The following is a 27590-nucleotide window of genomic DNA, read 5'->3' as shown; positions in this document are numbered from 1 at the left end:
TAGGCATGCCGACAGCTTACTCACAAATTTAATCACCACACAAAAATTTTGACAAATTTTCTAGAAATATTGTTTCTTTCCCGAAGATATGCAATTCAATTACCCACACGTCTGCCATAGGCATATACATTTGATTTGACAATGCCAATGAATGTGCTGATAGTGTCCTTTTTTTTTTGAGAGGGGGGGAGAGCAGCATAACATCAATACTAGAAAGTGGTCACAATAATCTATCAACAGTATGCATCCACACAACATGCACTCTCAACCATACACACAAGCTTAAGCAGCATCACACGTCCACAAAGTTCCGACATCAAAAACTTGTTAAGTGAACGATATGGATTTTAGAATGTTTCTCTGTTCCTAGCGTTTAGTATTTCTTGTATTGCATGTACAGCTTGAGACTCTCTGGACTAATGCGCTCTCAAATATTTTACAGGTTAAAGCTCAGAGATGTATCCTCAGCTTCCGCCATGACTAATATATGGAGTGCAGAAATGAGTCCTATCAAGTCATCTTTAGTGATGACTAGCATAACGTGTTATCGTAGAGGCATTACTTGTTGACTGTTTTTTTTTTCAAGGACAAAAATCTGTCAGTTTCCTGCTGTCGTTTCATCAGCTCCCGTATGTTTTCATGCGCAATACCAATGATTTTATCTAGCGCAAGCATTGGAAATGGTTCCTCTATGAGAACACCAACCTGCACCAGAACAAACAAAAGCTATCAGCCAAGCAATTGCAAGCACAGTAAAAGCTTCTGAAACCTCCTGACATTTTGAATGCTCCTCTCTAGCTTGGTAGCCTGATCTCCTAAGGCTGCTAGATAGCCCAAGAGCTCTCTGTGCACCCTCATTACATTACTTTGTTGTGAAAAGCTATACAAATGATTGTTAGCATGCAATATAAATCCAGGATGCTTCCCTCCGTCTTGTATCTCCTTAATTCCTTGTCCTGAAGTTAACCGTTCCAAGCTAGTCTACACCTTCCCTTCCGAACTTGAGCTAGGAAGCACTAAGATTGGAAGTAATTACAAACAAGTAGCCCTCCTAATGATGGATATGTCTTAGGTGACATGGTGCTCAACAATCAATAATACATATATTGTATTATGGAAAATTGTTAGGTATCTACTATTTGTTCTTAATGGATGTAACAGCCAAACAAGAAGCTACCACAGGCAATCCAGCAACACGGAAAACTTGGTATACCTTGAAAAAGGCAGCCGTCAACAAGACTTTGAACTATTAATCGTTGAAGGCGATCAGTCATAGAGGCACCATTTTCAAGCCTTCACTTTTTCCCAGACGTACCTCCAACAGCCATTCCTCGTGCTCCGGATCCACTAAGCGTCGTCAAGAATAGGCTTTGATACCATGTCAAAGTGCAAAAGAAGGCGTGGTGACAAGGGAACACGAGAGAGAGAGAGAGAGAGAGAGAGAGAGAGAGAGAGAGAGAGAGAAGAAGAGAATTTTACGTCATAGGAAACTATCCAAAGGGACCTTAAAGATCTATCCGACGAGGAGAGTTGAGCTCAAGACTTGTTATTCAAGAGGGAAATGGCATAACCGATCTACCACACTTAGATGATAGAAAGGTTATACCATTTTCTCTTTTTATTAGTACACATACACACACCCACACACACACTTTTTTTTAAGTAAGTGCACTTGATTGATTTACAAGTGAGAAACCTCCAAAGAAGGAAAACCCACAACAAAAAGTCGATCGCAGCAGCGAGGGCAAAGCGCAAGGATTGTTGAAGTGACATCTTGAAGTAGGGGAAAGGGTCCAGATCAATGCGGTCAAACATGCGGGTGTTGCATTGGCACCAAATACTCCAGAAGGTCCGATATCTGACCCATGTGAAGAAATTAGCAAAAGGCTTTAATGCTGGAGTATTTGGCGCCAAAAAAGCCAGAATTTCTTCTGAAAGACCACTGCGGGAAAACGGAGACGCATGAGTGTAGAAACCCGAGCACTAAAAACTCTAGTACAGTGACAATCGCATAGCAAGTGTTGAACAGATTCTTCGGAAGCAGAGCAACGAACGCAACCTGAGGAGCTGCTCCGACGCTCTTGCAAAAAAGAACCAACTAGCACACCCATCAAGCAACGCCACAGAAATAGACGTTCCTTAAGAGGCAAATGGCTCTTCCAAATGGCAGTAAGGGGTTTCTGCCACCAGCGGGTGGAACGCTGTAGTGACCATAGGGCATTGCAATGGTCTGCAAGCCAAGGATCGGGCAACAAAATGTTGTAAACCTGGCGAGCAGAAACTGTAGTGAAGTTGAATTGTTGTAATCGCCAATCCATGATACGGCATCCATCAGCCAGAGGTGGAAGGGGGAGTAATTCAGCCTACATAAGGTGCAATTGCCGCCAAAGAGGTCAATAATGCGTGCCTAAACCAAAAGCGCATGCCATCTCGTCAAAACGAAGCACATTCCCTTCTGAATTCACGACATCAGCAACCATACGCAGCCCATGATGAGAAAAAAAGTAAGCCTGCGTGGGAAGCTGTCCACCAAAGTTAGCGGGAATGCCCTATTCCAATGAATGCTTTCCAACCTCAAAGAGTTACCTTCACGCTCGATACAACCAGCCCATATCAAATGTAAGGTGACCTTTTTCCAATCCAATATCAAAGCAGAGATGAGAGGACAGCCAGGAATATGTCCATCAGGTTTCCCAGACACAAACTCCCAAAGAGATGAATACCAGTGGCCAAATGAGGAGGTAACCACATGCTCACATAAGAAAGCAACCATCACTGTCCATGGTTGCTACACACACACACACACACACACACACACATGAGAAGAAGAGAATTTCAACGTCGTAGGAAACTATCCCAAGAGACCTTAAAGATCTATCCGACGAGCAGAGCTAAACTCAAGACTTGTTATTCAAGAGGAAAATGGCATAACCAATCTACCACACTTGGGTGATAGAAAGGCTATACCATTTTCCTCTTTTTATTAGCGCGCACACACACCCACACACACACACCAGAGAACAAGAGAATTTTAACATCGTAGGAAACTATCCCGAGAGACCTTAAAGATCTATCCGACGACAAGAGTTGAACTCAAGACTTGTTATGAGAGAGAGAGAGAGAGAGAGAGAGAGAGATGAAATGAAATGATATATTAACGCTTCAAAAGACCAAAATTGGCCTATGAGACCAATCCGTTACAAACTAGTAAATCTAAGAGACCTTAAAGATCTATCCGACGAGGAGTGTCACAAACTGCTGACGTGTCAAGTCAATGGAGAGCAGAGCAAACCTTCAAATTACGATCGAGGGGCCTAAACCCTAGAAGAAGCAGAAGCAACAGAAGAAGCAACAACAGATTTCCGCAATTCACGCTGGCCTACTAACGTGGCAGATTGTACAGATTTCCTAATTTTGCGTTGACATGATGACGTGGCAAACTGTACGGATTTCCGCGTTTTGCGTTGACTGTTGACGTGGCAATTGTACGGAATTCCGGATTTACGCTGGCAGCTTTTTGGCATTTCTTTTGGACCAGAAGCTTTTGAGTTTGAAGGCTTTTCATGTAAACTGCTTTTGGGGCCTGGGGCTTTAAATATGAGGCCATGGGCTCATTCTCTGGCATGCTTCCTGGAGAAGGTGCAAAGTCTGGAGTACCGGCTTGTACTGAGTTCATGCAATATAAAGAAATATCGAAAGAGGCGCCAAGGTTTGGGGCCAATACTCTCTTGGGTGGAATGCCGCCACTCCGTGTCGCGTGTCGTCTCTCTCTCTCTCAGTTGAGTTAATCTTTAAGTGCTAAAAGTCTGTTCACTCTGTTCTTTTCTATTGGCATGTGGTGCCCGTCTTGTGACAGTGGTATCAGAGCATCAGGCGTGTTCTTTTCTAAAAGCGCACCGGTCCCACCAAAGAGCAGACAGAGCAAGATCGCACTTCCAAAGCTCATTGGAAATTTTAGCTTCGTGCTCCGACCCTGGACTTATCAGCCACTCCCACCCTTACTTCATCGTGCAGAGCGCGCTCCCGTCTTGACCGCTCATGTCTTACAGGGCATAAGCCATAAAGATCACTTGCAAGAGAAGGATCCAGATTTGTTTCAAGTCACTGTCTTTCTCAAAAGCAGTGCCATGCAGATGTTGATGTCTATAGCTACCAAGGACTTGGCAAGCTTTCAAGAAAATTTTGCCCAAAGTTATATGATTTCTGACATCTTCCTTCAGAGTGCAACTTCTCGCAAAGTGGGGTATCCTGAAATGCTTGCCATGGAAACCCTAGCACATTATAACTTGAAATTTCTCGATATCTTTCAGTAGATGTCTCTTCAAGAGCAGATGACCTTGGAGGTCCAGTGCGATTGCTATCTTGAAACTACCATCGCCGCCAAAGAAAACATTGTCTGTCCAAGAGCTGATGGACCATGTTGTGCTACGACCTTATGGAATGAACCTAACCCTAATTTTTGGTGCAGGTTTCAGGATGGAAAGTTAGTCAACTTTTCGAGCTCGATTGATGTCGAGATTGCTTTTAAGTTTGAGTTCTGTTGAGAACTTGTTTAATGATCTTGTTTGAAATTTGTTTGAAATGGATGGTATCTGTTTTGAACCTGTCTTGGTGCCGATTTGAACTGTTTGACTCTGGTTTTAAAACTGGTTTTACTGATTGGTGATTTTACTCCCAAGTGGAGAAGTGAGAAATACTGTTTTGGTATTGTTTGAACCTCGGAACGACGCAAGCCGATGCTTGGGGAGCGTTTTGTTGTAAGTTTGAAAACCTCGAAACGACAGAGACCGATGCTTGGGGAGCGTTTCGTTGTATGCTTGAAAACCTCGGAGCGACGCAAGCCGATGTCTGGGGAGCGCTCCGTTGTATGCTAGAAAACCTCCGAACGATGCAGGTCGATGCTTGGGGAGCGTTTGGTTGTATGCTTGAACCTCCAGGCGACGGAGGCTGCGGTCTGGGGAGCGTTTGGTTGTACAGTCCTCTAAGCTCATGGCCCGGACCTTTTTAGGTTATTTGCGGGGGGGGTGACGAGGTAGTCGTTGAGTAGCTTCATACCGTACACCATTTGACTCGGGGAAGTACTCAGCGGCGCTGTTTGTTGTGTCTTGTAACATGCATATGTGAGCATTTGTGTTGCATTGTGATGTGCCAACCACTGAATATTCCTAATTAGATGAGATGGCTTGGGTATGTAATTTTAAGGCATCAAGACACCCGTGGAAGATCAGTGGGTCTGGCGTGATGGCTAATTTTACTACGCCTGAATATCAAGAGTTCCGATCTAGACGAAAGGAGAAGCCAACTCCTTAACAAAAGAGCCGAAAGGAAAAGGCAACTCCTTAACAAAAGAGCCGAATGGAGAAGCCAACTCCTTGATCAAAAGAGCCGAGAGGAGAAGCCAACTCCTTTAAAAAAAAATAGCAAACTGATTGTCCCTCAGAATGACCCTCGGAAAAAAAATTAAAGCTAACTTGAGTTGTTTTGCAGATATGCTGTAATCACAGACGATTACTCTCTTTCAAGAAGGGGGGATGTCACAAATTGTTGACGTGTCAAGTCAGTGGAGAGCAGAGCAACCTTCAGATCACGGTCGAGGGCCTAAACCCTAGAAGAAGCAGAAGCAACAGAAGAAGCAACAGCAGATTTTTGCAATTCACACGGGCCTGCTGACATGGCAGATTGTACGGATTTTCTGATTTTGCGGTAATATGATGACGTGGCAAACTGTACGGATTTTTGCGTTTTGCGTTGACTGTTGACGTGACAGTTATACGGAATTCCATGATTTACGATGGCAGCTTTTTGAACAGAAGCTTTTGAGTTTGAAGGCTTTTCATGTAAACTGCTTTTGGGCCCTAAGGCCTTTAAATATGAGACCATGGGCTCATTCTCTGGCATGCTTCCTAGAGAAGGTGCAGAGCCTGGAGTACCGGCTTGTATTGAGTTTGGGGCCAAGGTTTGGGGCCAAGGTTTGGGGCCAAATACTCTCTAGGGTGGAATTCCACCACTCCGTGTCGCGTGTCGTCTCTCTCTCTCTCTCTCTCTCTCTCTCTCTCTCTCTCTCTCTCTCTCTCTCTCTCTCTCTCTCTCTCTCTCTCTCTCTCTCTCTCTCTCTCTCTCTCTCTCTCTCTCTCTCTCTCTCTCTCTCAGTTCAGTTCGTATTTAAGTGCTAAAAGTCTGTTCACTCTGTTCTTTGCTATTGGCACGTAGTGCCCGTCTTGTGACAAGGAGAGCTGAACTTAAGACTTGTTATTCAAGAGGGAAATGGCATAATCAATCTACCACACTTGGGTGATAGAAAGGTTATACCATTTTCCTCTTTTGCGCACACACACACACACACCCGAGAACAAGAGAATTTTAACGGAGTAAGAAACTGAGACCTTAAAGATCTATCCGACGAGGAGAGCTGAACTCAACACTTGCTATGAGAGAGAGAGAGAGAGAGAGAGAGAGAGAGAGAGAGAGAGAGAGAGAGAGAGAGAGAGAGAGAGAGAGAGATGAAATGAAATGAAATGATATATTAACGCCTTCAAAAGACCAAAATTGCCCTATGAGACCAATCCGTTACAAACTAGTGTATCTGATACCATGTCTGGTTACAAAAAAAGAGATAGTAAAATGAATCTAGAAGTGCTACTAGCTAGAACTGTGTGGGGTAGTGTGAGCACTGATACAATGGGTGCCCAATACAAGAGGGTGATGTTGTTAGAGTTCGGATTTATATCCGGTAGTGGCTTCAATATCTCCTAGGAGTAGATTAGGGAGTGAGGACTGTTTTGTGGCTGTGCCCGGCCATATTAGAGATAGACATACCTTTCTTGGCGTTGCACTCAACAGTGTTGCCCACCCGATAGGCTAGCATGAGGCATGACTGATGAGGGTGCACCAGTGTGTGCAAGTGATAGAGCACGAGAAGAAGTGCAGGGCTTGAGGCTTGGAGAGGTGGAGATGGCCTGCAGAGAAGGGGGCGTGAGAAAACGAAGAAGGAGAGAGAGGAGAGAGCGCTACACGTTTTGTGAGGGGAATAAGTGAGAGAGTAAGTTTGGCTCTCATTCCCTTTATTAAAGTATAGAACCATTTTTAAGTTAGTGGGCAAGTTCAATGTGAACTTGGCCAAAGATTAGTAACCTTAAAAAATGTACATAAAAGGGGTCATTTGGGCCTTTAACCCAACAACCTCCCACTTAAAGGCATAAATGGCGCCTTTAAGCTACGTAACTCCCACCATTTGTATGCATAGCTGATGTTGTGCTTTGGGTAAGCACTTAGTGAGATCATCTGCTGTATTTTGTGATGTATGGACCTTAACCAATGTAATAAGGCCATCCTCAAGCACTTCTCGAATGAAGTGATACCGCACATCAATATGCTTTGTGCGTTCATGAAACATGGCATTTTTGCCAGACATATGGCACTCTAGCTATCACACCCAAGCATAGGTGCCTTGTTAGGCATACAAAAATCACTGCATAGACGTGCTAACCAAATGGCTTCTTTGGAAGCCTCAGTGGCTGAAATATATCCAGCCTCTGTAGTAGACAATGCAACTATCTTTTGCAATCTAGAACACCATGAAACAGCACCTCCTGCAAGAGTAAACACATAACCACTTGTAGATTTCCGTGTATCCACATCACCAGCCATGTCAGAGTCACAAAATCCCTTCAACTCCAATGGTCCTTTACCATAGCAAAGGCATTTGTTTTTAGTCCCTTTCAAGTACCTCATAATGGACTTTACTGCATCCCAATGCAACCTGCCTGGATTAGCCATAAACCGGCTCACAATTCCCATGGCATGGGCTAAGTTAGGCCTAGTAGCTACCATAGCATACATAAGTGAACCACAAGCTGAAGCGTAAGGCACACTTTGCATGTCATTGGCTTCTTCCTTTGACTTGCGGCAATCATCCTTGGAGGTTTTGACATATGGTTGTAATGGCACGCCAAGAGGCTTTGCTTCAGCCATGTTAAATCTGTCCAGCACCTTTTCAATGTACTTTTCTTGCGACAAATACACTATGCGCTGGTCCCTTTGCCTGCTAACTCTCACTCTAAGTATATGTTTAGCTGTCCCAAGGTCTTTCATTGAAAATGCAGATTTCAGCTGCCCTTTAAGAGCATCAACAATGCTTCTTTTCTTTGCAGCTATCAACATATCATCCACATAGAGCACAAGAATGATAGGGCTGCCATCCTCATCACGTTTGGTATACAAACAATGGTTTGCATGGCTTCTTTTGTAACCATGTTTGAGCATGAAGCGATCAAACTTCTTGTACCATTGTCTACATGATTGTTTCAACCCATACAAGCTTTTATTGAGCATACATACCAAATGTTCCTTGCCAGGAATAACAAAACCCTCGGGTTGCTTCATGTAAAGCTCTTCCTCCACATCACCATGCAAGAAAGCGGTATGTACATCCATTTGGTCCATTTCCAAATCAAGGGCAGCCACTATGGCAAACAATACACGCAAAGTGGTCATCTTCACTACAGGAGAGAACACTTCCTGAAAGTCTATGCCCTTGGTTTGGACATATCCCTTTGCAACTAGCCTTGCCTTATACTTGGGTTTTGCATCAATTGACTTGATTTTATACACCCATTTGTTAGGAATAGCTTTCCTTCCTTTGGGCAATTTCACCAAATCCCAAGTATGATTAGCATGCAAAGCTTTAATCTCTTCTTGCATAGCAAGCTCCCACTTGTCGTTGTGCTCACATGTCTTTGTCTCTTTATACGTAAGAGGCTCTCCCTCATCTGTCAACATAATGTAATGCAAAGAGGGATCATATCTACTCACAGTCCGTCTTGGACGAGTAGATCGCCTCACCCAATGATCCACATTATCCGGTAATGGTTCTACATCAGGTGGCATGATAATATCATCAACAATGGGCTGTTGTACATCATTTTCAGCATTGTTTCGTGGCTGCAAATGCCCTTCAGGAGCCTCAATTTGCTACCCAACATCTTTTGGCTCAAACACCACTGGATCATCTACATTTTCAGCCATATGTGGTGCATCCTGAGGGTCAATAATAGGCCTAACAGGTGGCTGGTCATGCTGAAATTTGACCCTTTTATGTTCATGCTTTGAGGCACAATTGTTTTGAAGCAGCCTTGCCTCATTAAAAACAACATTCCGGCTGCGCACAACCCTTTTGAGCCGAGGTAACCAAATCCTGTAACCCATTTCGCCTTCTTCACCATATCCATGAAAAGGCCTTTAATGGACTTTGTATCTAGTTTGCTCCTCAACTCGGGTCTAACATGCACAAAAGCTTCGCGACCAAAAATGCGTAAGTGATCATATGAAGTTGGCTTGCCAGACCAAACCTCTTCAGGGATGTCACCTTTCAAAGACATGTGAGGGGATCGATTGCATATATGCACTGCAGTTTTCAAAGCTTCTCTTCAAAATCCATGAGAGAGATTAGCTGTGGACAGCATGCATCCCATCCTCTCACAAAGTGTCCTATTGAATCTTTGAGCCACACCATTAGAAGAGGGACTGTATGGCACAGTAAGCTCCCTCTTAATGCCCAAATTTTCACAAAATTTGTTAAATTCAGCACTTGTGAACTCCCCCCCACTGTCCATACGCAAGCATTTCAACTTTCTACCTGTTTGGGTGGTCACAAATGCATGAAATTTCTTAAACACAGCAAAGGCTGAATTCATCCTTAGATTTAAGCAAATAAACCCAAATTTTCCTAGAATGATCATCAACAAAGGAGACAAAATAGCATGCACCTCCCATAGACTTAGTAGGCATTCTACATACATCAGAATGTACAAGATCAAGCACACAAGATTTACGAGAGACACCGGAGTAATAAGAACGCTTTACTTGCTTGCCATATTGACATTCATTACAAATGTTAGGTGCAGCGGAATGAATGTTTGCGCTTTGCTCAAGATCAGTGCTCCGAACTGTCCTCAAGGTTCCTTTTGTTCTTATGGAAGGTAAAGCCTTCCGTTCTTAATGGGAGAGTGCTATGATCACAACAAAGTGAATGGACACTATGCATGCAAGTGTATGAGATTGAGAGATAGAGAGAGAAGAGAGATACGACACCAGAGACGTTGTAAAACCCTCCTCCGAAGGCCCCACTCTTGTCGGCGAGAGTGGTCTACTATTGATTGCACAAACTGGTACAAACGGTATGCATGAGACTGATGCAAGTCTAGGCTATGACGACGGTGATGGCGAGGCCGACAATAGGGCTGAAAACTGAAGGCTTCTGACTGCTGTCCAAACACGCTAACTACTCAAATCTGCTGCAACTGAATTGCTGAAAGTCGGGGCTGCTTTCTTGTGGCTGAAAAACGCAGGTGGTAGCTGAGGAAAAACGCTGAGATGGGCTGCGTTTCAGGGCTGAAACTGAGGCTTATCTAAAGCGTTTTAAGGCTGGAAACACTGAGGGGACAGCATGCCGGCAATCATGCAAAAACGCCAAATGCAATGGGCTGAAATTCGGTACCTGCTGAAAAACGCCAAGGCAAAGTGGAGGCTGGCGATGGAGCAAAAATGCTAGGCTATGGGGGGGAATCTGCTGCTTGGAGGGAAGGTCCACCAAGGCTTGGTCTTACTGAGAAGTTGCCCGCTGAGCTTGGCTCATGTTGCCTCTTCTGTCATTTAGTGCTAGCTTTGGTTTGCTTATATATTTTCTTACCCAATTTGCCCTACCTACTTTTGTTGGAAAGTCACTTAAATTAATAAGTGAAAAATGTCAAAAATAGGCAAAATAGGCTAAATGCACTGGAAAATTTCCCTAACTGATTCTAATGGATTTTGATGGGAATGCTTATGATCATGCTGTGTACAACCAGAGGATATGCATCTACACTAAGTGACTGGGCATGCACGGTCTACGAATAGACTCAAAAAAGTGCCAGATCACTTCTAATCTAGACTGACTGGACTGACTGAACCCTTGTCGTGTTGTAGCTTGTCCATGGACACATAGGGTTGGATGTGTCACGTGACATCCCCTCCTTTTCAAAGTGAGGTACTGATACCGAACTGTATGGCGTCGAAGGAGATCGCCAATAGCATCCGGAATCCTGGAAGGGACTCTTCGCCGGCCCACTCGGATGTGTGGGCCGTGCGGTACTTGAACTTCATAAAGGTCTGCAACGCTTGCTTCTTTGGGCTACGCCGAAAGCGACACAAAGTCTTCTGATGCTCCTTCAATGCTTCAACTTCGTCGAGAGTCATGCTTCTTTCTTCTTCAAGAATCTCCATGGCTGAAAATTCCTGAAACCATTTCCAACACAAAACCATGAACATACCTATTCCATGTAAAGTGAGTGGAAAAAATCATGTCTTCCAGAAAGACTGTGCATGCAATGTAGATGAACAAAGAGACGGAGTGCTAAACCGTTCACCACACACACGCAAACAATGAGATCGAATCTTTCTCTTATGATCTAGAGCAATCAACTGTGGCAATTCACAACGGAAATGCCCATGCTTGGTGCTCATACTTTCATGTGCTTTTTCTACGAATGTGTCATGCCAAGGAAGAGACATGGAATGTGACTTCCTTACATACATACTTTTTAGCTTCTCATGGACAATCCGCATACATCCGTGCTTATTGATGAGTGAAACGTGCTCATCGTACAATATGTCATGCCTAGGAAAAGGGATCACATGAAAACGCTAACTAAAATACAAGAAACGATCACATATGAAACACTCGAACAATGCGTGCGTATCAATCATGCGAACCTAGGCTCGAGAGTCAAGATCGGTTCTTCCTGAATGATCGAATCGTCCTATGGGGGTTCTTTGGACCTCAACTTAAAAGCCAAGATCGGTTCTTCGTGATTGATCCAATCTACAACAAGGTTAGCTTTGCTAGAAAAAGCATCCACTAACACATCATTCTTGTGAACAATCACATCATCTTCATGCAACTCATCATGCTTGTGAGAAATCACATCTTGAGCATGCAAATCATCATGCTCATCATTATCATCCAAATCATCATGCAAAGCCTGTGTGTCATGCTTTGGAGAAGAAGAGACTGAGAGAGTCTCCTTCTCATGAATCCGTTCAATCTTGTCCTGCATATTAGCAATGAGAGAGGGAGAATGAACAACTTCCTCTCCACGAATGACAATGGGAGAGTCACTTTTGGCATAGAGAGTGAAAGTGTTAGCCTCCCAATCAATGAGAGGGTTAAGCTCACGAAACCATCGAATGCCCAAAATCATATCACATCCTGAGAGAGGAGAGACAAAAAATCTTCTACTGAAAGCAGCTTGTTGAATTGTAAACAACACACCAAGACACTCTTGCGTGATCAGAGAGTCCATACCGGGAACAAAGCCAGAGACCTCGAGAGGAGATCTCTGACTAACTTCTAGGCGGGCTCTCTCAACAAGAGAGGGACTGATCACATCATGCATACTACCTGGGTCATACAATATGACAAAACGCTGCCCCGACACCTGACCATAACATTTAATGAGAGAATCATCAATGGGAAGGTCAAGAGAAACTAGGGGCACACTCGTGTTATCATTAATTGCATTGACAGAGGAAGTGGGTTCTGTGGATTCTTTAGATTCTCGATTCAAGATTAGGACATGTTCTTTTTATGTGACCCTTAATGTGACAATGAAAACAACGACCTTCCTTAGAATAAGTGCTTTGCTCTTCTGACGTGATGTATCCTCCTACAATTCCTTGTGCTACCTTTTCATCTAGAGTAAGCTTAGATTTAGCAATTGTGTTAGCCTTACCCTTAGATTCATTGGAAGAAGTCTTTTCTAAGAGACTGTTGGAAGATTGGTTAGAAGAGTTACCATTCTTACCGTTCTGAGGGTTCTGAGAAGTCTGCGAGGTACTTGTGGAAGTCTTGTTCTCCTTAGGCTTTCCCTTGTTGTGCTTCATTTCTTGTGCGAGAGCAATCGCTACCGCCTTGTTGAGATCGATTGGGTCGAAGACTTCTACATCAAACTTAATATAGTCGTCTAGCCCAAAAAGGAACGCCTCTTTGCATTCATCATCCAACTTGCGTAATTGGGTACCTAGCTGCAAAATACGATCGGAAAAAGACATAACCGGCATACCATTTTGCTTGAGAGCGCGCCAATCGTCCTTCAATCATGCGAGGTACTGAGGGGGCATAAACCGCGCCTTGAGCTTGTCTTGAAAATCAGCCCAATTGAAGGAAAGGGGCGTGAATTCGTCGGCTTCCTCTAGGTGAGCGGCTAACTCTGTCTCTTGCCATGCGTGGTACCAATTAATGGCATCACCGGCAAGGTATATGGCTGCCGTCAAAACTTTGCTATTTCCTGTCTTCTTAGTTGTCGCAAAATAAGCATTAAATTGATGCAACCAAGAATGAATAACCGTAGCATCTATCTTACACTCATACTTACTGAAAGTCAACTTCTCTGTGACTGGATAGTTGGAATCCGCATCGTGGCTTGCGCCACTTGAGGAACTCCCACGATCTTTGGCTGGTTCGGATATCGAGGCAAGTACTTGTCGAATCAATTCTTGAGTGCGTAGTTCTCTTTGAGACTCATGCTCAATCTCCAAAGCCACTCTTTGAGCTGCACGCTCGGCCTCCAAGGCTGCACTTCATGCTGCCGCTTTCTCCTTTCTTTGTTCTTTTCTTTCTTTTCGTTCATCGCGTTCGCGTTCCAAAGCAATGTGAGTCTCTTCTTGTTTGCCATCATGCTAATGCGATTTGCTTCTTGTTGTGCGGCAATTCATTCGTCGCCCTCACGGTCCTTAGCTTCTTGTTGTTCTACTTTTCTTGCTAGTTGTGCCAGCGCAACTCAATTCGTTTCTTGTTGTTGTTCCATCATGTCCAACATCGACTTGATCATCTCCTCCATAGAAGTTGGTACAACTCGTGGCGTAGATGGCGAAGGGGGAGGGTCGGAAAAATCTCTTGGTGGGGAGAACTCTTCGTCGCCTCTCTCATGCTCACCACATGTATGCAAAGTATCCATTCCGCTTCGGGTGATGACCATGTACTAGGGTCTTGGGTTCTTGGGTTCTTGAGGTTCTTGAGAGTCTTGAGGTTCTTGAGAGTCTTGAGGTTCTTGAGATTTTCTTTCACTTGCAAACCGACTTTGAGAAGGACCTTCTCTTCACCGGAGTTCTACTCCTTTCCGTGGGCACACACCTTGGCGGCCTTGCGCTCAGACCAAGGTTGCTTTTTCCCAGCTTACGTCGATTGGCCGGCTGCTAAGTGCACGGTCCGCTCTCAACGAGTGAAAAGAGACACAAGGGGAGGCTGGACAAGCCCTTCTTTCCTGGGACTCCCGTCACTCTTCAAAAACACGATTAGAAATCGACACGCCCAAGCGAACTTGGGTTCGTGCGACCGCAACAAGCAAAAAAAAATTCTTGTGATTCTTATGGTTCTTTCCTCGAGTGATACAGAACACTGCCAAAGCTCTCATACCAATGTTAGGTGCAGCGGAATGTATGTTTGCGCTTTGCTCAAGATGAGTGCTCCGAGTTGTGCTCAAGGTTCCTTTTGTCCTTATGAAAGGTAGAACCTTCCGTTCTTAATGAGAGAGTGCTATGATCACAACAAAGTGAATAGGCATTGTGTGTGCAAGTGTATGAGATTGAGAGATAGAGAGAGAAGAGAGATACGACACCACAGACGTAAAACCCTCCTCCGAAGGACCCACTCTCGTCGGCGAGAGTGGTCTACTATTGATTGCACAAACTGGTACAAACGGTATGCATGAGACTGATGCAAGTCTAGGCTATGTCGACGATGACGACAGTGATGGCAAGGCCGACAATAGGGCTGAAAACTGAAGGCTTCTGACTGCTGTCCAAACACGCTAACTGCTGAAACCTGCTGCAATTGAATTGTTGAAAGTCGGGGCTGCTTTCTTGTGGCTGAAAAACGCAGGTGGTAGCTGAGGAAAAACGCTGAGATGGGCTGCGTTTAGGGGCTGAAACTGAGGCTTATCTAAAGCGTTTTAAGGCTGGAAACGCTGAGGGGACAGCACGCCGGCAATCATGCAAAAACGCCAGATGCAATGGGCTGAAATTCGGTACCTGCTGCAAAACGCCAACACAAAGTGGAGGCTGGCGATGGAGCAAAAACGCTAGGCTATGGGGGGGGGATCTGCTGCTTGGAGGGAAGGTCCACCAAGGCTTGATCTTACTGAGAAGTTGCCTGCTGAGCTTGGCTCTTGTTGCCTCTTCTGCCATTTAGTGCTAACTTTGGTTTGCTTATATATTTTCTTACCCAATTTGCCCTACCTACTTTTGTTGGAAAGTCACTTAAATTAATAAGTGAAAAATGTCAAAAATAGGTAAAATAGGCTAAATGCATTGGAAAATTTCCCTAACTGATTCTAAAGGATTCTGATGGGAATGCTTATGATCATGCTGTGTGCAACCAGAGAATATGCAACTGCACTAAGTGACTGGGCATGCACGTTCTACGAATAGCCTCACAAAAGTGCCAGATCACTTCTAATCTAGACTAACTGGATTGACTGAACCCTTGTCGTGCTGTAGCTTGTCCACGGACACATAGGGTTGGATGTGTCAAGTGACAACAAAAGTCAAGCTTTGTGCCTTTAGCATCAAGCTTGTTCGAAGTACAAAGCTTAGAAAGACCCTTTTGGCTCATATGGCCAAGCCTCTTGTGCCATAACTCCATGTGAGAGTTAATTGCAGCCAATGCAATAAACTTGCCCAACGTGGCCTTGCCATGCATGTTGTCCCTTTCTTTGTGCCCTTTACAATCAGCCTTGAGCCTTTAGTCATTTTCCATGATCCTCTCTCAAACAAGATGCTGTAACCATGCATATCCATCTGACCAACAGAAAGCAGACTCTTCTTGATTCCCGGCACATATCTAGCATCATGCAAGACAAGCTCATTTGTGCCATCTATGCAGAGATGCACAGTGCCAATACCCTCAATGGAACATGCATGATTGTTTCCAAAGTATACATGGCCATGTTTGCCTGCATCAAAAGTAGAGAAACACTCCTTGATAGGAGTCACATGAAATGAAGCACCGGAATCAACTATCCAAGTCTGGGATAATGCATCATTGACAATCAACAAAGCATCAATAAGATCACTCTTGGTAATCTGCATGTCCTGTGAATGAGCATTAAGAGAGGCATCAGGGTCATAAGCATCATCATCTGACAAAGTGGCACACAAGATGTCCTCTACATCTCACAACTCCTTAATCACAACACTAGAAGCCACATTGGCCATCTCTTTGTCGTTTGAGCTGTCCTGTGCATCTGGCTTGGTTTCCTTCTTTTCTTTCTTTTTGTCTCCGCCATTCTTTTTCCGTTCTAACTCGGTTTTGTAGTACCTGCAATCGGGTTTCTTGTGACCTTTCCTGCCACACTGATAGCAAGTCACATCACCCTTGCCTTTGCTGGCATTTCCCCTTTCCTTACTCTTACTCCTTTATGCATAGACATTCTTCTTCTCTGTCCTACCTCTAACCATGTTGGCAGAGCTGCCTCCCTCTCCACCTGCTTTCCTCCATATTTCCTCATTCAAGATAGAACCCCTAACACCATCAAAGGTCGAATTGGGGTTATTCGACAATGAAACCACCAATGTTTTCCATGAATCAGGTAAGGTCAAAAGCAAGAAGATAGCTTTCAGCTTATCATCAAAAGGAGGCAAACATGAATCCTGTAACTGCGACAAAGTACCTGTAAACAACAAGTGCTCTGCAGTGCTCTTGGACTTATCTAGCTGCATGCCAACAAGTTTTCGCATCAAGTGCACTTGGTTAGTTGACAGGCGTTCTATTCTCATACATCGCCTTTAACTTCTCCCACATGTCAAAAGCATTTGTGAGACCTTTCAAATCAATCACCGTCTCATCGGTCATGGCCATTTTGATGTATGTAACTGCCTTCCTGTTCAGGCTAACCCATGCTTCATCCGACATATTATGTGGCTTTACCTGTTCAAGTGCCCCTTCAAAATCCTTCAGAAATAGGATTCCCTGGATCCTGTCTTTCCAAAGGTCGAAACCTGTTCCATCGAACCTCCTAATCTCGAAGAGATTCTTCACATCCGAAGAAGATGAGGCCATAGTTGCACGAATAAGAGGGCTAGTACGCTGAATTTTTGGGCAAAATGCACCAAAACCGGAGAAGTGTGCACTACAGCTTCAAATGGTCACAGGAGCAATTTGAGGCAAAATGGATCGATTTAGGCACAAAAAACAATTTCTGAAATTTATGCACAGGAAATTTCAGCGAGTGAATTTGTGCTCAAAAATAACAATTTTAGTTGTTTTTAGCATCGCAGAACATACATAACGCTAATGCACATCCGTTAGAAGCATGTATGAGCAAAAGCCCCAATTTGTAGCATCAAATTGCAGAAAATTGAGCCACAAATGGTCATACATAGCCAAAACTTGTCAAATGTGCATGAATTGCATCAATTTGCACTTTCCTCAATGTAGATGCATCAAAAATACACTTGCACAAACCTGCGTAAATCTGAAATTTGCTGAAAACACCTGTTTTAGGACCTGTTTTTCGACAATTTCTTTGTTTTTGGGTAGCGGGGACTTAGTAAAGATGTTCCCACACCTTAATACATAATTTGCAAAACCTGTATTTTCTTGTCATAACCTGAAATTTGCTGATTTTGACCTAATTTCAACCTGTTTTAGGTCCATTTGACTTGCCGGGAGCCCTCTGGTGTTCGGGGACGAGTCCTTTGGCGATAAAATTATAAACCTCGCGTAAAAGTTGACCTCCTTGGCTGAAAATCAGCGTTTGCAGGTTTGGAAGCAAACCCTAATTTGGCTCTGATACCAGTTGATGAGTATGCAACAGAGTGTGCAAGTGATAGAGCACGAGGAGAAGTACAGGGCTTGAGGCTTGGAGAGGTGGCGATGGCCTTCAGAGAAGGGGGCGTGAGAAAACGAAGGAGAGAGGAGAGAGCGCTACACGTTTTGTGAGGGGAATAAGTGAGAGAATAAGTTTGGCTCTCATTCCCTTTATTAAAGTATAAGACCATTTTTAAGTTAGTGGCCAAGTTCTGTTGGGGTATAGGCGCCTGTGCCTTGCCCGGCCGCCCAGAGTCTGGGTGCTATCTTACAGCCATATTTGCAGACTTTTGTTGATGCAATTCGAGCCAGTTTATGGCTGATTTGGTTGACATTTGCTACTCATTGTTGGCTCGCTCTCGACGGTGGAGTTCGATCGCGGAGTTTCACGGACAGCGATTTTAGCTTGAGGAGCATTGTCTTTGGAGCTTAGGAGCTTGGTGTGGTCAAGCTTGGTCGAGGAGGCGGTTGCGGCTTCCTTAGTGAGAGGAGCTTTTGAGCTCCGTGGAGCTCGTTAGAGAAGTGCTCGGCGGAGGAGAGCTTGACATTCGAGTGCTTGGATACTGTTGTGGCAGAGCTCTTGTGTTGGAGCTTGCATTGAGAGGACATTGCATCACGCAGAGTGGAGCAGGAGCAGGTTCAAGACTGTGTGCAGCTCGTTTTTGCCATTTTCGGGCTCTAAAACGCAGTTTTTTGCGTAGCTCCGTCATACAGAGTCAGATCTACATGATCCAGGAGTCTAGGTCAGGGTTTTGGCACGCTCCGGACGTAATGGTGATGTCTATTTGCTGAAATTATGCTTTGAATTACAGCAGGTACAGCAGCAAGTTTATTTGTGCACTTTCGGGTCCCAAAAACACTGTTTTTGGCATAGCTTTCACACCCGGACTCGGATACATGTGATCCAGGAGTCTACCTTGGGGTTTTGGCACGCTCCGGACGCACTCGTCATATCAGAATTGTAAAATTCTGAACGCTGAATTTTCTGCAGCAGCAGCAGTTGTTTATTGTGTGTCGAGGATTCCACACATGGTTTGCTCTCAGATGTGAGAGTGATATTTGCTGCAAGTTTCCTCACAGGTGGGAGGATACGATGTATGCCTTATGTGGTTTGATGCTCAGGGAGACTAATGTGATTGCATTTTGAGCTCGGCAATGTATGCCTCGAGCATGTTTTTTGGCAGTCACAGGTAGAGCAGATATTTGTGTACTAGATTTGCAGGTGTTTGCAATGATGTATGCAAAATGTGGAGATTGGTGCATGCATTTGGAGGGTAGTTTGATGCGCATTGATTGCTCATTGTATTGAGCTTGCAGGACAATGGTTATTTTGTGTTGATAGCCATTGTGCGTCAAACTCTGGTGAAATTTTCACAAGAGTTTTATACGTATCATTTATGCGATCTAGGTAGAGATTGCGGGTTGCACTCAGCATTTGCGTGCGGTGTTCTCTGCAGGTGGGAGATTTGTGCGTGTGTATGCATCGATACCGCACAGTGTGGGCTTGGTGATTAGCTCACGGGTTTGACAGGCGTACAGTTATCTTGGCACACTCACAGGAGTGAGTATTGTGATGTATGCTTGTGTGGCTACGAGCTAGGTAGCCGGATTCGAGCACTAATGGCTTGAGGTTTTTCAGCAGGTTTCAGCTACAGGTTTACAAGTTTACAGGCAGGTTTGAGGGTTTATTTGGGCGCTGAATTTTCAGCCATTGTTTCCTCTTTGTAGGTGTCCATGTATGGCTCAGTTTTAGGCTGATTTGGGACACATTTGTGACTTGTTTATGCAGCTGTTTAAGAGCTGAATTTTGGGGCTGATTTGCAGCCATATCTTACAGCCATATTTGCAGACTTTTGTTGATGCAATTCGAGCCAGTTTAGGGCTGATTTGGTTGACATTTGCTACTCATTGTTGGTTGCTCTTTTGCGAGCATTATGGCTGATTTTTCATTTGACTTCCAGCGTTATGGTCTGACACAGTTTGATGGTGTAGATTTTGTTGCTTGGAAGGAACATATGCTTGTTGCATTGGCGGATTTGGGGCAGGATAAACCCTTGCATGGTTTATCAGCGAAGCCCAAGTCTATGCGTGATGATGATTGGCAGGATCTTGATGAGTTAGACATGTCTACAATTCATTTGCATCTGGTTGAGTCTGTTTACTGGCAGGTCTCGAGGGAGACTACAACTCATGCTTTATGGCAGAGTTTACATGCTATGTACGCGACATCCATGTCTACAGGGGAGTCTAGTCCCACTTCTATGTCCATGGGAGAGATTGGTCCCACACGCAAGTCTCGACGGCATAGAGACTTGACATGTTGGCATTGTGGACATAGAGGGCACATTAGGCGTCGATGTTTCAGGCGTTTGAGACAAAGGAGGCGACAGATGCGTGATGCAGATTTGGGCATGACAGATGCTAGTGAGATCAGTACGGTGGTTACTGAGTATGCTTGTGATGGCGATGTCACATTTACATCTAGCTTGTCTTCATACGATCTTATGTCTACGGATTGCATATCGGATTGCACATTGTCTTCACATTGGTTACTAGATTCAGATGCTACATTCCATGTCACGTCGCATCGTGAGTGGTTTAGCACGTTTTCTAGTGGGAGACTTGGTTGTGTGCACATGGCTGATGGTGCTGTGTATGACATTGAGGGTACAGGAGACGTATGTTTGTCCTTGCCCAGTGGTATGAGATTTACCCTACGTCACGTGCGTTATGTGCCAGATCTGAGACGGGATTTGATCTCAGTCAGACAGTTACGGGATAGTGGATGTCGGGTATCGCTGCTTGAGCGATCTTTTGCGTTGCATTTGGGTTCGCTAGTGATTGCGAGAGGTGCCACGAGTGGTACAGGTTACCCATTGCATGTGGATCACGAGAGAGACGGTGTTGTCTCTGTGATCATGCAGCCAAGTAGAGAGCGAGAGAGCAGGCGAGTCTCTTTTGCTCATGGGTTGCAGGATGCTTTGCATGGAGTGCAGAGTAGTGAGCTCGTTGTGCACACAGTTGGGGCACGACTTGAGCAGTCACACAGAGAGGTGACAGAGTCAGACATGCATGCTTTGCTAGTGACTGAGCAAAGCAGAGAGTCAGTTGTGCGAGATACTTCTATGCAGGATAACAGGTAGAGCGGTCTTGCTCTAGTGAGTCACGACAGGAGGACGTTGTGCAAGAGTCTATGCATACGGAGTTAGAGCATGAGAGCTCTAGTGAGTCACAGCAGATTGAGTGGTCATGTTTGCAGTGGATGATTGCAAAGGAGACTAAGATGTCAGCGATTATGCAGTCATTCCTTTCTATGCTTGACAGTGAGCATGGGGATATAGTTGTGCAGGATATGTCTTCCAGCAGACACCTAGAGCAGCTGGTGTGCTCTGAGGTTGCACGACAGGTTGATGCGTCTTTTGTGGACAGTCAGGAGATGCATGTGGCTGACACGCCTTGTCAGTCAGAGATGCCTATTGCCAGGGATATATATGTTGATGCATGCTCCGTAGAGCTAGCAGGGCCCGCTAGCATTGCATCGGCATTCGGTGGTCTCATGTATGAGATGTTGATCTTGAGATCGGATATCGCAGCTGCAGTGGGAGCATTTGCAGTTGGGGTTGTCAGTCGTTTGTTGACTGATGATGGCATAGTGCATGAGGGAGATATGCAGGTATTGCGTACATACTTGCAGTACGTGTGCGGTACGTCTGGTGATGTATGGACTTACACGGGAGCAGGACAACCGGATGCACACGATCACAGCCAGCCAGTGGGCATCGGTTGAGAGTGGTTTTCTCTCACCTTTTGTAGTCTTTAGACTAGGTTCCCTTGCTTAAAGGCACAGTCGCCTTTAAGTGGGAGGTTGTTGGGGTATAGGCGCTTGTGCCTTGCCCGGCCGCCGAGAGTCTGGGCGCCCACTGACTTGTATACCTTATACATAGCATAAGTGTATAGGGGGCTGCTCACTCTTTGAGTCTCCCCACCCATATCTGTGTCGTGTGTCTCCTTCTCTCTCTCTCACTCTCCGTCTGTGGTGCTCCCCCAATCCCCTTCAAGTTCAATGGCCAAAGGTTAGTAACCTTTAAAAATGTACATAAAAGGGGTCATTTGGGCCTTTAACCCAACAAAGACCCCCATTCCTAAGGTTTCCCGGGGTCAGAGTCTCAAGCCTTCTGCAATTGTGCTACTACGTGGTGCTCTAAGGCTTGGCCATCCTCCAAGAGCCTCAAAATGTCGCCAGAAAAACCTCCAAAAAATCTTTTTTCGCTCCTGCTTCAAGTCTTTGCAACTTGATACCCAGTCATTCAATGATCGAGCCGTAAACTCCGCCAAAAACTCCCCATTCTAAAAATCTTTTTTCCCTCCCGGATCAAGTCTCCACTGCCACTTGCCTGCCCAAGCCTTGCATACCTGCTTTAGCACTCTGTCATGCACCTGTTAGCATACACATCACTGTATGTGCCCTCTGCTAGGATCGATACACTTCGGCTGCACCAGCGGTCTTCGACTCTTACAAGCTTGGAGGCTTTGTTTCAAGCAACTTTCAAAATTCAAGGGACCCTACGGGGGCGAAGTTGTGGGAGCGTGTCAATGTTCGACTCCGGTCTTTCATTATCCTCAACAGTACACCATCAGTCATCAGTCACATCCGATTGATTAAAGACGCGAAGTTGATTTGGGATCGGCTTTCTTCACTATATGATTGAGTTTCTCCAATGAAGCGGATAGCCCTCGAGGTGCAGTTGAGGACCCTGGTTGCGAAGAACACTTCCATGCGGGATCACATCAGCAAGATAGAGGAGCTTCAACAAGAGATACTTCATACAGGGAAGCTTATCAGTTTAGAGGACATGGCCATCCAGCTTTTGGCCCAATTACCTCCTCGGTATACCAATTTCTATTCTTCGTTGATTATGAGTGGCCAATTGAATACTATCTTTTGGGACGAGATTGTTCCAATGGTGTTGGACCAATAGGAGCGGTTCAATACGGGGAAGAAGTCAGGCTCCGAAGCCTTGATTGGTTCTTCCAACAACAACAAGCAGCAGAAGGCTAAGAAGAAAAGGAACAATACCAAGGAAAAGAAGAGTGATGCTGACAAGGAAGCCTTGAAGGCCGAAAGACATTGCAATAATTGTGGGGAAAAAGGCCATTATTGGCGGAAATGTCCAAAGTGAGTTGGAGACGACATTGGTGCAGTCACCAGCCTTCATCATTTGAAGATTCTACCCTCAAAGGACTCTCCAGGGACATCGGAGGTTGCTTCGACTCTTGCGGTTCGAGATGATCGTGATTGGAGTCTGGATAGTGGTACCTCACGGCACATGAAACCTTCGAAGGATCTTGTCCAGCATGCGGCAACACTGTGGTATGTACCATTTTTACTGGCAACAAATCTGAAATTCCTATTCATAGCGAGGAATCTATGGAGTTGATTCCACTGTAACAGGGAACGGGGGGAACACAGCCCAAACGTTCCGAAACGACGTTCCGGACGAGTCCCATTCCCGAAATGGAGATGGGAATGGAACGCCGTTCCGGAACGGGGTGTAACCGGAACGGTGTTCTGGAATGGGCAGAACATGAGGCGCAACGGCGAAACGCGGAGTGGAACGGGCAAAAGTAGGCATTTGGGGGGAAAAAAAGTGGGCTTTTGGGGGCAGATTTAGGGCTTTTCGGGGAACATATTTGGTGCAGTTTGAGGGCAGGCTATGGGGCAGATTTGGGGGCAGTTTTGGGGTTGTTTAGGAGTTTATTTGAGACTAAGCTGAATGGAGGTAATTCAATCCTTACTTTAGGTGGACCGTTCCGCCCCATTCCTGTTCCGACCCCCCCTCCTCCTCCCCGTTCCCGTCCCGTTCCCGTTTCGAGTAACTATGGTTGATTCCCCACGGCAGAGAGGGTATGCATACCTCCAAGGTACTTTATGCTCCGAAGCTGGGATTTCATCTTGTGTCTATGCACGAGGTGTGCAAGCTTTGCATGGAGGTGATTTTTACAGAGGATGTGGTATCTATTCAAGATCGTGAATCCGGCAAGGAGGTCAGAGGGAGCACAGTGGAGAACGGACTCTATAGGCTCCATGCTCTTTCTTCACCAACACGGATACCCATAGGTGATTTTTGGCATTACAGATTTGATCATTTGAACAATGATACTCTTCGGCTTGCTTTTCGTGAGCAAATGTTTACACGCTTACCAAATGTTGGAAGTAATCCTATGCAAACTCCTTCCCTCGGGAAGGCTCTCTATTTCATGTTGCTCGTGGACGATTTCGGCCGCTTTACATGGGTGTATTTTCTACAGTACAAGTATGAGGCATTTGGCCTCTTCAAGAATTGGCATTCTCTTGTGGAGAAAGAAAGCAATCAAGTGTTGAGGACTATTTGACCGAACAAGGGTGGGGAGTTTATCTCCAAGGCATTCATTCATTTTTGTGCGGACAATGGGATCAAGCGAGAGCTTGCAAATACTAGATCCCCTTCACAGAATGGAGTTGTGGAGCGGAAGAATAGGACAGTGGTAGAAATGGCATGGATCATGTTTGAGCATCGAGACTTGTCAAAGTCTTTATGGGCAAAGACAGCTACAACGGCAGTTCATGCCATAAACTGATCTCCAACCTCTTCAGTTCCAAGCAAGACCCCATTCGGACCTTACTTTGGTAAGAAGCCCGACGTCTCCCATTTTCGAATCTTTGGGAGCAATGCATATGTCCATGTACCGGAGGAGGAGAGGGGGGGGAGTTGCAGGGGACGGGGGGGACGGGCCCCAGGGCCGGGGGACGGCCGTAACCGAGCCGGGGACACCTTGGGACGCCTTGGGACGGTCGGAAGAGGTGCCGGACGGGCGGGCAGGGGGGACGGACGAGGACGAACCGAAACGGACGGGGATGGATGGAACGGCCAGGAACGACAGTTTTCAGGCCAAAAAAAATTAGCCGTTCTAGACTGTTTTTGACCGTTTTAAACGGCTATTTGCAGCCCAACTGCCATATTTTGGGGGGGCTTGGCCCTTAAGAGGCTATAAAAGCCCCCTTGGGCCTCTTAATACTTATTCCCTCAAGGCTCAAGCTCTCCTCTCTACTCATAGACTCATTGCTCAAGGCTCAAGCATGACTACGCGCCGTGGCTCGTACGCTCTACACTCAACCCTTGAGTCTCCACTCTCTCCCTCTTCTGCCCACTTTGAAGCTCTCCTCTCCCTCTTCTACCCACTTTGAAGCTCTCCTCTACTCTTTCTCCACACAAGCTCTCCTCTAACTCCTCTTAACTTCTAAGCTCTAATCTCTTGAGTCTCTCCACCATCATGTCATCTCAAGCCAACTCCACTTCTCAAGCGGGTTCTTCTCGAAGGAGGCCCGCCGTGCAAACGTGGTCGTGGTGGGATGAAGTCGACTTTAGCACGCGTGGCAAAGGTGGCGGTGCAAGACCATGGACATGCAAGCTATGCCCATACAAGAGAACGGGTGGTGCAAACAAAGTGCGAGCCCATCTTCTTCATGACCCCGGTCACGAGGTGAAGTTTTGCCCTCATGTAGCTCCCAAGAAGAGGTTCGATCTTCTTGAGAAGCTCGCGGTGTATGAGGTTGCGGAAGCGGCCAAGAGGGGCCGTTTTGTTGCCGTTGATCCCTCCGCCACAACGACACCGCGAGAGCAAAGGGAAGCCAACCTTGACGACATCTCTCGAAGCTTCAAGAGCCATGCATCTACACCGTCCTCTTCCGTTCCGCATCGCCAAAGCACTCTCAACGAAAATTGGAATCCTAAATTGAAGGAAGAGGTGGATAGGTCGGTTGCCCGATTCTTCTTCCACGACCACATTGCCTTCCATGCTTCGCGGTGAGTTTCCCTTGGCATATGCACATTGTAATCTTCCATTTTGTATTCATAATGGGTTATAACTTCTCGACTCTCCATACTAACACAACATGCTCTATTTTGTGTGGATAGGTCTCCATATTTTCGAACCATGGTTACGAAAATAGGGGAATATGGCTCCTCTTATGTGCCACCTTCATCGGAGAGGCTTCGCACCACCCTCCTTGACAAAGAGAAGCTTGCCGTGGAGCAAGCGGCCCAAGCAACAAAGGATTTGTGGGAGACCAATGGCGTCTCTCTCCTTGTAGATGGATAAAGCGACACCCGCAAGCGGTCCATCCACGGGGTGGTGGCCTACTCTCGGGGGGAGATGTACTTTGTGGAGTCACGTGATGCATCCGATAGTGGCAAGGCCGCCGAGATGCTTGTTGCGGAGTGGACAAGCACCATAGAGATCACCGGCCCGGAGAATGTCCTTTGTATGGTTGCAGATGGAGAGGCGTCAAATAGGGCAGCCGGAGCTTTCATTGAGGGCATGTATCCCAGCATCCATGTCACATTTTGCATGGCGCATTGCTTCAATAACCTCCTCAAGGACATAGGGAACTTGTCATGGATTTCACCCACCATTGGTGACGCCTCTCGAATTGTCTCCTTTGTGCTCAACCATCAAAAAGTGCGCCATGAATTCTCAAAGAGGAGCCACTTGTCCTTGCTAAAATATTCAGAGACAAGATTTGCATTCAATTGGCTTATGCTAGGCCGCTTGTCTACATGTGGCGGAGCCTTAAGGGGCCTCTTTCTCAGTGATGAGTTCCACGCCATGCCGGAGTCTACATCAACAACAGGATTGAAATGCCGAGAATGGGCCGACGACGCCGTTTAATGGGAGGAGGTGAAGCCTCTTGACGCCATGGTCAAGCCTATTCGATACCTACTTCGAGTAGTGGATGGCTTGCAACCATGCATTGGCAAAGTCTACGAAGCCATGGATCGGATGATAGAGGCACTTGAGAAGCTTGTGCCTGACCCTGTTCAGTATGCAAAGATTCATGGCTTGTGTGAGTGGAGGTGGAATGGATACTACTCTCCACTTCATGCGGCAGCTTATGTGCATGACCCTGAGTTTCAGGGAAGGCGTCAAGAGACCGACAAGGAGGTGAGCAAAGGATGGCGGCTTGCATTGGAGCGCCTTGAGCCTAGCAGTGACATTAGGCGCAAGATTAGAGACGAGCTACTCAACTACAGGCAAAAGAAGGGCTCCTATGGATGTGTAGATGCACAGCTTGATCGCAACAAGATTGGCTCGGTTTTGTGGTGGGAGGACTATGGAGGAGATGGCCCACATTTGCAGCGCTTGGCTGTTCGTGTCCTTAGCCAAGCATGTACCACTAGTTGCTTGGAGCAACTATGGAGTGTGTACAGCCACATTGCCTCTAAGAAGAGGAATCGCCTTGGGGTTCAGAGGGCCAATTATTTGGTGTTTGTGAGCGCTAACTTGCGCATGCTTGCCAAGAGCGTCACACACAAGGCTGATCCCTTCACTAAGTGGGAGATGGCACAAGAGAATCCATCTATGGCCGATACTCTTTCGTAGGAGCTAGCGGAGGACTTCCAGCCTCAATGCGAGCCTCCCGAGCCCTCATACGTCGCTGACGACCTCGACTACGACGACGATATGGAGATTCAGTAGGCGAGCACTTCTTGAGTTTGATGATCATTGATCACTCGACTCTCGAGTCTACGACTCTACCTACTACATAGCCCTTTGTAGTTTTTGTTATCCTTGAGGCCTCAGGCTTGTCCTAAGTCCTTTAGGCATTTTTGACTCTTGAGCCCTTGTGGCATGCACTTGTCATTTTGTATCCATCAATCATCGATGTTTTATTAGCACATTTCCGCCTATATGACTCGTGTTCTTTGGT

At 45.8% G+C, this 27590-nt stretch overlaps 1 protein-coding gene and 1 pseudogene across 1 annotated transcript in view; one reads left to right on the top strand and one right to left on the bottom strand.

The window, feature by feature from the left end:
- Positions 1-308: 308 nt before the first annotated feature.
- LOC147449954 (voltage-dependent chloride channel 1, chloroplastic-like) overlaps positions 309-27590 on the bottom strand; it is a 127094-nt gene continuing 99812 nt past the window's right edge. Inside the window, exon 4 of the mRNA XM_086522297.1 lies at positions 309-705. Coding sequence (XP_086378423.1) covers positions 559-705 — 147 coding nt within the window. The 3' untranslated portion in view covers positions 309-558. The remainder of the gene's footprint in view (positions 706-27590) is intronic.
- On the top strand, positions 25154-27373 carry LOC147449955 (uncharacterized; annotated as a pseudogene).

This window comes from Adiantum capillus-veneris, chromosome 10 (genome assembly GCF_014529385.1).
Source record: "Adiantum capillus-veneris isolate H3 chromosome 10, ASM1452938v2, whole genome shotgun sequence".
Lineage (NCBI taxonomy): Eukaryota > Viridiplantae > Streptophyta > Polypodiopsida > Polypodiales > Pteridaceae > Adiantum > Adiantum capillus-veneris.
Note: the sequence above shows the minus strand (reverse complement) of the source record. Positions and strands in the feature narration are given on the sequence as shown.